This window comes from Lissotriton helveticus, chromosome 8, assembly GCF_964261635.1.
Source record: "Lissotriton helveticus chromosome 8, aLisHel1.1, whole genome shotgun sequence".
Taxonomy (NCBI): domain Eukaryota; kingdom Metazoa; phylum Chordata; class Amphibia; order Caudata; family Salamandridae; genus Lissotriton; species Lissotriton helveticus.
The window spans coordinates 66,695,871-66,708,495 of NC_136069.1; the positions used below are offsets into that span (position 1 = coordinate 66,695,871).

Consider the following 12,625-nt stretch of genomic DNA (forward strand, 5'->3'; position numbering starts at 1 on the left):
ACCAATCTCTTCACTTGAAATGCTGTTGTGAAATAGTTCCAATTTTAAAGCAATGTGGTAACTACATAGATGGGTAAGAATAGCTGTTACACTCTTTGTTAGTCCACAGTTGGTATTGTAAGCATTTGTTCAACATTGACTGATAATGGAAAAAAGCTACAGATTTTGGCATTTCAGGATTAAAATGCTAAGCCAGCACTGGGCACTGTATTGTAGACCTCTTGCCTTCCTTCATTTACTGTGTACACTTGCTTAGTGTGAAAAATGGGAGCTCCTCCAAGAAATCTTCTTTAGGTGTGTTACAAGCCGCACAGGGTAAGTGTTTCATTCAGTGTATTACAAGTAAGTAGCAACTCTTATAGTGAGACTACCCCCATACCCTTCCTTTACCTTACACCCAATTTCCACTTTGCTTTAGCACCTTCCATTATGTGTAACTGAACATTCATAGAACTGCAACATGTGATATTTTTGCTTAAATGTGTATGGCTTGAATTTGCTTAATTTTTTTATTACTCAATATCGGGTATGTAATTCTCATACTGTGTCTTGCTTCCAACAGTGCCCGTAGGGCAGTGGATGAGGATGAAGAGGCTGCCCAGGAGCGACGCAACACACGTTGTATATGGGTGTCAGGGAAAAAGCCCCTGACCGAGCGGGAGGCTGCAGAGCTCATTGTGGACGAGGCTAGAAGACTCCTGCAGGAGGACCTAGCCAAGATGGGCGTGGAGTGGAACCCAGACTCCTCAGTGGACTCTGACACCTCCACTGATACGTCTTTCGAGAGCAGTGTGGAACCAGACATTGTGCGGCATGGCAAACACAAAGGAGCAAGTGCTGAAGGCGTACCCAAAGCTGCAGAACTACGCCGCAAGAAAAAAGAGAATATTGTGCTTGAGAAAGCGAAGAAAGAATCACACGGTCTGCGCCATACTGAGCACAAGGTAGATAAACACCCTCTAGCTACTAGTGCAATATCAAGTGTGAATCCTAATTGTGCAAATTCCTCTAAAGGTCCAGAAATTAGAGTTTTTCAGAAAGACTTGTTGGATGGAGAAGCAAAAAGATCAACTTGCTCTAGGGGCAAAGAGAACATAGCCAACACTTCTTTCTCTAAAGAGGATATTTCCTGTGGGAAAAATAGTACAGAGCCTAGGGCTGACCATAATGAAAGTTTATCCAAGTGTGGGGCTGCAAAATTCATTCCTTCCTCTTCTCTTCTCAACAAAGCACCTGAGACAAGCAGGCCTGAAGACAAAAGTGCTTTTAAAACACCAAAGACATTACCAAAGAAAAAGTTAGGCACTCACACAACCAAATCAAATATGGACTGTGTCCCCAGTTGCAGTAAATCAGAAGTTAAAAGTAGATTTCAAGACATTTCTACCTCTACACTGCTCAACCAAACATCTAATACAAACCTGCCTGAAGACAAGAGAAACTTCACAGCACCAAATGAATTGCCAATGAAAAAGATAGACATTTTTTCAACCAAGCCACATATGGATTCTGCTTCCAGTTGTAGTAAATCAGATAAAAAGTCGCATATGGATTCTGCTCCCAGTTGTAGTAAATCAGATGAAAGAACTGTGCTTCAAAATGTGAATGAAAGCGTTGTTTTGAGGACTTTAGCAGTCAATAAGCATCCTGTTTTGGAAACATCGGTGGCGCCATCTCAACAGTCCTCTGAATGTGCATTACAAAGCAAAGCAGTAACTGTGAAACTACAAACAGAGCATTCTGTTTCTGGTCTTTCAAACCCTAACAAGCTGAAAGATAATCATCTAACAGCTGTTGCATCTGAAAGCTGTGCAAATGCAAAGCATATGTGTAAGAATTCAGAGAACCATATAAGAGCAGGCCATACTTTGGCTGCAGGAAACTCCGAGACTGTCGACGCAGAATTGGCCGAAACACATCAACTTACAACCGATCAAGAATCAAGGCGAATGACTGTCAAGCCAGCATTTGCCAGTGAGGACACGAGGAATGTAAAGGTAGCTAACAACATGCTAATCACACACAAGTATGTTGGAGTTGGAGATAGTGCCCAGTTGGATAAGGGGAGAGAAGGTCAAAGTAGCACAAACTGCAATGATCAATATCTGTTCCAAAAAGAAAGTAAAAGAGCAACTGGAGATCCTAAAAATGTCATCCATAGCTCCAGAGCGGAAAGGCAACCAAATGCTTTCTCTGCTGAAAAAAACAAATCTCCAGACCTGTATTCAACGCCCAGAGAATTTGAAGATAGTTTCCAGTTGGATACTCAGACAGAAAACATAATCCAGCAGCAGGTGGCATCAGAATTTGGAGGACACCAGGGAGTGAAAGGCACAAAGCTGGCAGCAATGCCTGAACAAAAATGCTTACTGAAAGAAAGCAGCACCAGCGTTTTACAAACTGAGGATATTAGACATGTTGGTGTGGCTCCAAGTACAGCATTTAACAAAATGGACAGTTTCCAGCTGGTGACCTCAAGTGCTGTAAAGCAACCAGCTGGTCCCGGCTGCATTAATGAAATGGCACCAGGAAGCCCTAAATTATTACTGACTCTATTTAAATCTAAAGAAGGAAGTTCTTGGCTTAAAGAAAAGGATGTATCCCTGACTGACACACAACTCCAGAGTTTTTTACAGGCTTATCGTAGCCAAGATTTAATAGAGGAGAGTGCCTCGCCAGTTCTTCGCAAAGGGGCTTCTCCGTCGAACATCCAGCATCGCAATGTAGCAGCGATGAATGCAGATAGTCGCCTAGAAACTGATACTCTCCTGAACATGAGTGACAGTTTCCTGTTCGACAGTTTTACTGAGGACCCATCACCAGGTGAAAAATCAGAGAACCCTGACTTACCAGGTAAAGGCACAGGACCCCCCTCAGAGCCATCTACCAGCTCTTGTACTCTTCATGGGCTACAAAAGGCACAAAGTGAAAGACCCATCGAGACGTTACCATCTGCCTCTCTGAATAAGGCGGGTCCACAGCACCCATCACAGTGGAATGACATATCGCTCATATTTGCAGATACTTTCCAAATGTCCGCTACTGGAGACCGTTCAGTGCCCACAATTGCACATAAGCGAAGTGTCCCATCACCCATTCACATCGAATCAAAAACAGCAACACCCAAGGACATTGTGGCTTGTGATGGAGAGTCTCAGGCAATCAAAGATGATGTGGGTAAACTTGGTAGCCCAGCTCTTTGGTCTGGTGCAGAAAACAATGAAGGGCCTCAGACAGTCATGTTTGCTGTGGATAAACAAGGTAGCCCAGCTCTGTGGTCAGATAATTCTTTCGACTTGACACCCGGCATGCAAGATGTTTTAGATCAGTGGCCTGACCAATCAACTAGTAAACCAATTGTAGTGGAACCTGAACAGGTGTGTTCTAGACAGGTAGCCACCAAGAGTGTTAAAGATGGCATGGGTACTGTCATGAAATCACTCCCCTCAAAGCAGTCTTTTTCTTGCTTCCTTGCCGTAGAACAAAATCTCCCAAGTGTTGACACAAAATTAGAGAGCCTGGCCCCTCCCAGTCAAAATTCTACACCTTTGTCATTTGCAGAGAACAATAGAAAATCAGCACATGAGCTGGACAGCAGAAATGAACTTGTCTGTCTAACTCCAGATGCTGGTCCCTCTAAAATAATTGCCATATCATCTGTAAAAGCAGTCAAATCCAATAAATTAAAAAATGTAGATGAAGTCCATGGCCAAACATTAAAACATGTAGATAAAATCCTTGGCCAACAACAGTCAAATGTGCATTTCATTCAACCAGAAAGAGCAAAGCCTAAACAGGACTCCCCACAAGACAACTCGATCATAGATGCAGATTTTTCCTTGAAGTTGTCACAGGGTTCGCCGCCAGTGCCCTCCAGTTCTGAGAACTTCACCATCATTGATGTGGCAAGTGATCACACACTTTTCAAGACCTTCGTAGAAGAATGGAGTTGCAAAAAGAGGTTTGCTGTCTCTGTAGCATGCGAGAGGAGGAAATTGCCAGTGTCTCCCAGGACCACAATCGGTGGGAGATTCAAACAAGGTGAGTTGTCCAATTGTTTTTATTGTATTTGATCTGTCAGTGTGTAAGATGCAGACTGTTGCATGATTTGGGTGCAACAAAGACCATCAGTGGACAAAGCAAAGATAATAAAAACTACCAACACATTTTCTGTTGATGGATTCTTTCCTTATACAGATTTTTTACTCTTTGCTGTGTTGGTTATATAGTAAATTTTAATCACCCTATTTGAGAAATGGTTCAAGATTTGTCTAGTGTTGGACTGGTGTCAATAACCTCGGTGAAGGCAAATTAAAGTATAGGGAAGGCTGGAGGTTTTCTAGGGGGCTGCTGCCATGTGGGCTAATATTTTTCTATTATGGCAAAATTTAACTTTTTAGTACTATGACAGACTCTGAAGTGAAGAAACCTGAATTTGACCCCATTTTCCAAATTTTGTAAAAGAGGAAGTTCTCATCCCATTGTGAGCATTCTTATAGAGATTCTGACTCAATCACTGTGTTTGCTTCATTCCATATGGCTAAACCCAGCAGCATTTTCTTTCAATGGCACGTTTTAGATGGGTTATTCCATTGTGAGTTGTTTTATCCTTCTTACAATATTTATTCGTTTTTTTCCTTCTAATGATCTATAACCGCAACATATTTTAAGGTTTTAGGTACATGTCCTATCTGTTTTCCAGTTTCAGGGAAGCACACAGTTAGGCTAAATACCCTGAAAAATGTTCCCTAGTATTAGCTTCTTTTTTTATCTACATTAAATGTTACATGGCACAGTACCCTTCACTCCAGTGCACTGAGGAAGTCTCAGCGATGCTCTCAGCTCAGCTAAGGAGTAAAAAGACTCAACAAAACAGGGAAGGAGTATCTGCTCCCTCGCTTGATATAATGTCCCTGATAATGGAAAAAGCTGGCAAGCATTTCTTGATTATTTTGTTTGGTTACATTCTTAGGAAGCAGTGCATTTATGTAGCTCCCTAATGAATCAAGAGGCTTACTTAATAGCAGCAAAGCCAGATGCAGTAAGGAAGATGTGTATATGTGACAGTATGTTTGTGACCCAGTGACTGGGACTCAAAGTGGGTTGTTCAGACCAAGGCGCTACTGGATCACTGACCGCAGCCTGAAACTAAACCGCTGTTTTGAAGCTACTTTGGCAGTTTTTGGTATACCAAATGTACGTCAAAGGCAAGCTCGTTTGCACCCACCAGCTTACCTCCAGGCCTGTTAGTCTGCCCTACTCTCATACTGTGGATCTTACGATCTCTTGTCTCTGCTGGACTTTTAGCGCTAGATAAACCTTCCCCAAACCCTAGCAGCTATTGTTAAGTGTGCATGCTGGGATCCTTCCAGGACCACTCCGCCACTGCCACAAACACCCTTTACATCTTACTGCCTACCCTCTTTTCGAGGGCTCCGCTGCTCACGCTACCTTGGTGCATCCTCTCGGCTTCCTTTTTTGCCTTCTCAGTACTCACTCTTTTTACAAAGGCACAAAACTCAAATCCATGAGTTTCTCTCAGACCACAAAATTGATGTGATTTCCTACTGAAACTTGCCTCCATTATTGCTCCGCCCCTAACCTTTCTGCTGCAGTTCACCTTTGATACAAGCTTCTATGAGTCGGTCATATTTCTAGACCTGGATGTGGATAGGCCATGGTTTTCCACAACTTGCTATCCGTGGCCATAACCATGGTAAGTAACATCTCCATCTCCCCCCTTTAACACTCTCACTTGTATACTCATTTACCGACCACCATACCCTACTGCAATTTTGTATCCCTCCTGCAGAAGTTTTTCAATCTATTTGCAATAAAAGCTTCTTAGCATTCAGTTTTTGGTGATTCAATATCAGGATCTATCTTATTCCAACAACGTAGGTTGTCTGGGCGTGTACTTGACCCTTTGCTTATCTCAATCTGTTCCCAATTACACACCCTAGCCAGTCTTGTACTAGATCCTATTCTGCTGCATTTAGAAGTATTTGTTTCCTATGCCATTACTCCTCCATGGACCAATCACTTTACTGTACCTTTCTCTATTCATTTTCCTACTGCTAATACGTCTCCTACCTCTTCCTCCTCCACTGCATTTTGACACTGGCATTCACTTAACCATACAACATTCTAAGAAATATTTTAATCCACTCCCTGCAACCCTAGTGAATCAGAGTATGGTTTTGCCAATTGCTTTAATTCTTGGATATTTAATGCTTCTGATCGCCTCATCCGTTTGTAGTAAAAATAAAATGTAAAAAGAAATCTTCTCACTCTTGCCCCACTGCCCCATGCAGCTTCAAGCTAACATTTCCTAGTCATCAGTGCCAAGGCTTGGCGTCTTATCTAGTCTTTCGAGGATAGTCATTCTAATACGGTTGCTCTCAATGCTTATTACAAATTTAACCACATGACTCTTATCTCGGCTAGTAAATGTAGCAAACTATCTACCTCTCCTCGAGAAGTTTTCTCCACTGTTAAGAGTCTCCTGCCACAGTCCAGTAAGACAACTGCTTTTCAATATACTCCTGGACATTGCTCCTCCCTCTCTAGATTCTTCCATGAGAAAATTGATCTTATTACTAGCTTGTTCATTCAGGGCTTGGCTCTGCCAAATGATGACCCACACTGTAGTCCACTGGTCTCACCCTTTCAATTTTTAGCTCTGTCCATTGCTGACACACAGTCTCTTCTTTGTCCCATCAAATCATGATCCTCTCTTGTCCCCTGGTCATACTCACTGTTATCCCTCCAGTTGTCTTGCCTACCATGGGGAGCTATGTAATTTTATAACCTTAAAGCATAGGTCCTTCAGTCTTGGGCAAAACCTTGGTGGTTTGAACGATCTGTGGATATTAGTGACTCTGATAGAGATTTCAAGCTGCATTTTCCTCACCTTAGAATGTTCTCCAGGTGTCAGACTGGATCCGGAAAATTTCGAGCAGTAGGCGCTGATCAGCTCTGTGTCAGTGTTGTCTGCGTCCGAAGTGAAGCCGTGGTGTTCATATAAGCGCCACCCTGGTGCGCTGACATCAGTTCCTTTATTTCGTGAATCCGGAGAGCCTCCACGGTCACTTTTTGACCACCCTTTTTTGACTTTTTGTCGACTCTTTTCTGAGCTTGCTCCCAGTGTGCTAGGCACAGGTCTCCCAATAAATCCACACTGAGGGATGTCTGTCTCTGGCCAACACTTGGTTTGCCAGGGGTCAAACCATGATCCCAAGGCCTTCTCCAACTGCAAGTCTAGGAATCCAAAGGTGCTGCGCGAGCTGGAATTGAAGCTTCTAGTAGTGTGGCAGAAGGTGGTTCCGTACTGATCCCTCGGGAGATCGCAAGGCCATTCCTACTGACCATCATGTTTGCGATTCAAAAGTGTTTCCTTTAAGTCCAAGAAGCAAAAGAAGAAGTTGAGGCGTTCTATTGCTTCCCCGTCCAAACACTGTACTGCTAGGTCCCGCTCCCACACACCACCAGCGGAGGTTGCACCCTCGCCCACTCCGTGCAACCCTGAGTTCACTGGAGCCAGACTGACACCAGCCCAACTTAAAGAATTGTATGACTCCATGCACGCCATCTTTAAGCCACCTGCTCCCTCTGGCTCACCTTCAGGCCTCATGAAACCAAGAAGTGCCTCTGCTGGGTTACCACCGGTGGGTTCACCCCGATGCCACCCGGGTCCTCTAGATTCAATCCTAGATATATGGAGCAACACTGTCTTGGATGCCTTCTTCCTTCCAGGCTCCTTCCATTCTGGTGCAGTCCTCAACGCCACCTGTGTCGCTCCACGATGAACCCATTCTTATTCCTGGCACCGCCCAACATCAATGCCGGTGCCATTCAGGCCCTACCTGCCACTGGACCTACCACTCCTAGATCAACACTACCTTTCTAAACATTATGGTCAAATAGAAGAGGACCCTGAGCCAGGAGAAGACTGGTAAGAGGATCTGGGTTATGCCAGTGGCCTGGACCCTTCACCGGACTCTGACATGCTTTACCCTCGAGGCCACAGTGATGCGCAGGGTGGCAGAGGTCCTTGACCTTCAGCTGCTTGCTATCGAGTTCCAAAATGTCTTGATGGAGGTGCTTTACCCAGAGGCCAGTTTAACGGAACCATTACTGCCTTTTAACGAGTTCCTCACTGACGTTCTTCTGGGGCTTGGGCCAAACCTTGCACAAGGGCTCTTGTACATCGCATGATTTCCCGAGGCAATCTCCCCAAGAGGCCCATCCTTCCTCCCCCAGCGTTCCTCCCAGTTGAGCCTAGTTGTTCAGGTCTCAACATCGAAGGTTAACCCAAATGTGTTCCCTTCCCCCAACGTACAGGGAATCCAAGAGGCTTGACACCGCAGGAAGCTTATTTTGTCTTTCACCAGCCTAGCCTTGCGGATGGTGAACACCACATGCCTCTTCAACCGATACTGCCATGTGTTTTGGACTCAGTTGCACAGCTGCTCCCCATGCTTCCCGAGGAGGTTCAAGCTATTTTTAACCAAGCATTGGTCAAGATGCAGTGAGTTTCACCATCAGGCTTAGGCTATATACCATGGACTCCCCAGGCAGAGCAATGGCTTCTATGGTAGTGCTGCATAGCCATGCCTGGTTGTGGCCCACAGGGTTCCTGGGTGAAGTGTCCCTATTTGACATGCCCTTTGATGGCTCCCACCTATTTAGTGATAGATCTCCCAAGCTTTCCTTGTTTGCCCGGTCCCAGCAGCAGTCCATTTGCCCCTACTGCGCCCGTGGCTTGGGCACATATGGGCATCCGCAATAACCCGTACTCTCAGGTACAACAGCCTGTTCAGTCCTTTCGTTTGCAGGCCCGTGTAGCTCAAAGAGGTTGCGAGAGCCAGACCCAGCGTGCTGTACAGTCCCTCACCTCTCCAGCTGCCAACTTTAGTGCACCATCCAAGCAACACAACCATCCCGTTGGGGCAGGATCAGGGATCACCTGCCCCAATGGTGTGCGATAACCTCCGACAAGTGGGTGCTCCGGATAGTTCGTAAAGAGTATTGTCTCCCATTTGTGGAAAACCCTCCACACTTGCCTCCTTCCCAGGAATAGCTGACGGAGGACCATCTGTTCTTGCTCCTTCAGGAAGCACAGGCTCTTCTGGCCAAATGAGCAATTGAGAGGATGCCTGTGCCAGAAGTAACGATGAGGGATGCGTGAGGAGCACTCCTGATTTATTGATATTTAGACCTCCTTATAGATTGGTGTAATGATAGTAAAGGGTTGTCACTCCTAGGTTCAACTGTAGGTAAGACTAGCCTGACGGTTACTCCAATCATGCACTGTTCACTCAACAGACAGACAGATATCTTTTTACTTCATAGGCAAGACTTCACAGAAATTTTCCCATTGAGGTATGCACATTTATATCCAATTAGATTCATTTACAATCAGCTACCATGGGCTCACAAGGATAAACATACAATTTCATTTTTTCTTTTTAGAGTTGCCCCTGAGGAAGGTACCATTGGGGTACCGAAATGCATTGGGCGTGTCAAATGTTAATGCTGATTGAAATTTAACATAATATGAGACAATTATCCTAATGTACAAATGTATATATGATTTCTAATTTCAAAGAGATTGTAATGAACTTATGATTTGTGACATACAATATGAATTTTGTTGAAATCAAGAAAATTAAAAAGCACGAATAGTGATGGTATTATGAATTAATTTAAAGTTAAAAGCAGAATAGGTGTGGGAATACACCGAGTGAACAGTGCATGATTGGACTAACCGTCAGGCTAGTCTTACCTACAGTTGTGCCAGAAGTAAGCCAGATTGTTATTTCTGATTCTTTGTGGTGCCCGAAAAAGATGGATGCCTATGTCCTATACTAGATATGTGGCCTCTCAACTACTTCCTGAAATGAAACAAATTCAAGATATTTACATTGGCTCAGGTTCTGTCTGTTGCCAATAAAAGCATACACATCTTTCTGGGTTCTGGAGACAGGCATTTTCACAGTGACACTGATGCCCTCAGGGGTCAATTGCCTACCCTCCTTCGACAATAGGTGACCTAAATAGGTGACCTCCTGTCAACAATACTGGAATTTAGAAAGATATACCTTATGACCATGGTCAGCTAGATGAAGCAACAATTTGACTGTACTGTCTCGGCAACCTTGTTCTGTATCTGAGGTGATGAGCAGATCATCAACATATTGGAGTAAAACATTATAAATACTCGGACTCTCTGTATAGCCGTGAGGAGCGTGACAGAATCTAAAACTTCTACCAGCTAGGGTAAACAAGAACAAGTACCTAGTGTCAGGAGGAATAGGGATACTGAAAAAGGCTTTTTTCAAGTCAATAACAGAAAAGAATTTAGCAGAAGGAGGGATCATCGTCAATAGAGTCGTAATGTCAGGGACCACCCGAAACTGGGTAATCATTATTTTGTTAACTTTTCGAAAATCAATTACAAAGCGATACCCATTTTCATGATCCTCAGAGGGACCTGAAGGTGTCCATTTGAGGATCGGAAGAATGGGGCTGTTACAAACATTAGCAGTTGTCTCTTCAGCTACTCCTTCCTCAATCAAATTGTGCATAATTTTGATCAAAGCACGCTCATCTGCCTGCGGCATCTTATTCTGAGGAATGCGGTGTAAAATTGCACCGTATTTGACTCAAATCGAAACAGGCAATATCGGCAACAAACCCACATCGGTGTCACCCGTTTCCCACAGTGTGGGCAGCACATCTTTAAATTCAGCAGGAAGAGACAGGCACTGCGAAGCACACACAACATTCAGACCCACTGTCCTGTAGACACCCTCCGGGGAGCAATAAATAGAGGCATGCAATTTCTTCAATAGATCCAAGCCCATCAAATTCTCTCCACAGCTGGACGTCAGCAAGAACGGTGAGTCCACAGTGAAAGGACCAAGAGTCAACGCAAGAGGCTTGGAAATGGGGCTTACGACAGGTACACCAGAAAATCCTACAGAAACATCATTATGGCCAGACAGAGCTGCCCCAGGGAACGAGAAATAGAACTCTTTTTTGCACCTGTATCCACCAAAAACTCCTTAGTCGCACCATGCACATCCGCACTAACATACGGACCTCTTTGGTCTACAGGTATCAAAACTGGTCCCTCACCCTGTCCTCGGCTGTCCTAACTGTAAGACATCCCTGTTATCTCATCCATATCATACTCACCGTAGTAGTACTGTTTGCCCCAAGGGTTGTCAAAGTAGTTCTGGTCAGTACGACCCTGCGATGTCTCAACTGACTGAGCTCTGTCATGGCCACCGTCTCCATAACCCCGTCCACGAGACCCTCATCCTCTCGCAACTGCCACCTTCTGCAAAAGCACAGGACACTTGTTGCACCAGTGTCCCTCCTCCTTACAGTACGCCCACTGGTTCGGTCCCCCAGCCGTAGTACTCCTACCTGTACAAGGAAGCTGTCGGCCCATACCACCACATCCTCTACCATTCCCTCGAGAAGCCTGTTGCAACAACACCTTCGTCCTCAATTCTTTGTGCTTTTTCTCCACCTTCTCCTTCTCCTCATTTTCTCTGTGCTCATAATACTGCACCATATTCAAGATAACAGAAGGAGAAGACGTGGACCACATACTCTTAGAAGCCTGTAATCGCGTTGCAATCTCGAGGAGCAAATTCGAAACAAATCTACTAACAAACAAATGCACACCACCTTCAATCGACAAGTCCTGTGCACTAAAATCCAGAAACACACTTTCAAACTGGGTGAAGAAATCAGATACACACTCATCTTTCTTCTGGCGGCAAGCCAATAACTTAACCCAATCAGTCTTTCGGGGTGGAATAAGAGAATGCTTATACGTGATAATTGATAATTTGGCCATGCAGAGCTAGTATTTTGGCTTTAGGCTTCTCACAAGGTTTCCTCTCCTGGTCCCAAGCTTTAACCTGAACCCAGATACCACCCAATTCCACAATGCGGTCCTGTGTACCTGCCTCCAAACATCAACGAGAACCAATAAACCAAGGAACATTTCAATGTATGCAAGCGTCATCACTGTCGATGAAGCAGCCTCATTCAATTCCTTGTAATGTGCAGTAGGATTTTTCCTAGGATCGGATAGCTGAGTCTCAAGGGACAAATCCTCACTCCTTTTCCATGGAGTATAAAATTTGCTCTTAGAAACGGGCCTCTACCCTTGGTCTAGTAACAGCATCATGCTGATCTAGTAGCTCTGGTATTTCAGGGTGATACATGGAGTGCACTTCCCTCATCGGGTACTGGGGGACCATCTTCGGGCTCTTCTCAAGCAGCCTACTCCGATAAGCAACCAACGTCGCAACATTACCAAAAACCTGACCAGGCACCATATCAGCTACATAAACATTATCCTTAATATCATAGATAACCTGTGGTGCTGCCCCATTGAAACACTGCTCCCAAAGCCCAATCAAAGTAGCCGACATGTGCCTAAGGGCAGCTTGCTGTACAAAAGGCTCATAATCTTTCATCACATTCAACTCATCCTCCACGCCACAAATGAGACTCCCGTCCCACTGCTCAGCCTGATTAGCTACTACCTGTTTTTCAGCCTCTACCACGTCAGATCGTATCAACGTTCGCCCTAATGGTT

At 44.6% G+C, this 12,625-nt stretch overlaps 1 protein-coding gene across 2 annotated transcripts in view; it reads left to right on the top strand.

Moving 5' to 3' along the window:
• POLQ (DNA polymerase theta) overlaps nt 1-12,625 on the top strand; it is a 478,304-nt gene that overhangs the window by 230,038 nt on the left and 235,641 nt on the right. For both annotated transcript variants that reach the window (XM_078656637.1, XM_078656638.1), the window contains one exon: nt 563-4,041. In XM_078656637.1, coding sequence (XP_078512763.1) covers nt 563-4,041 — 3,479 coding nt within the window. The remainder of the gene's footprint in view (nt 1-562; nt 4,042-12,625) is intronic.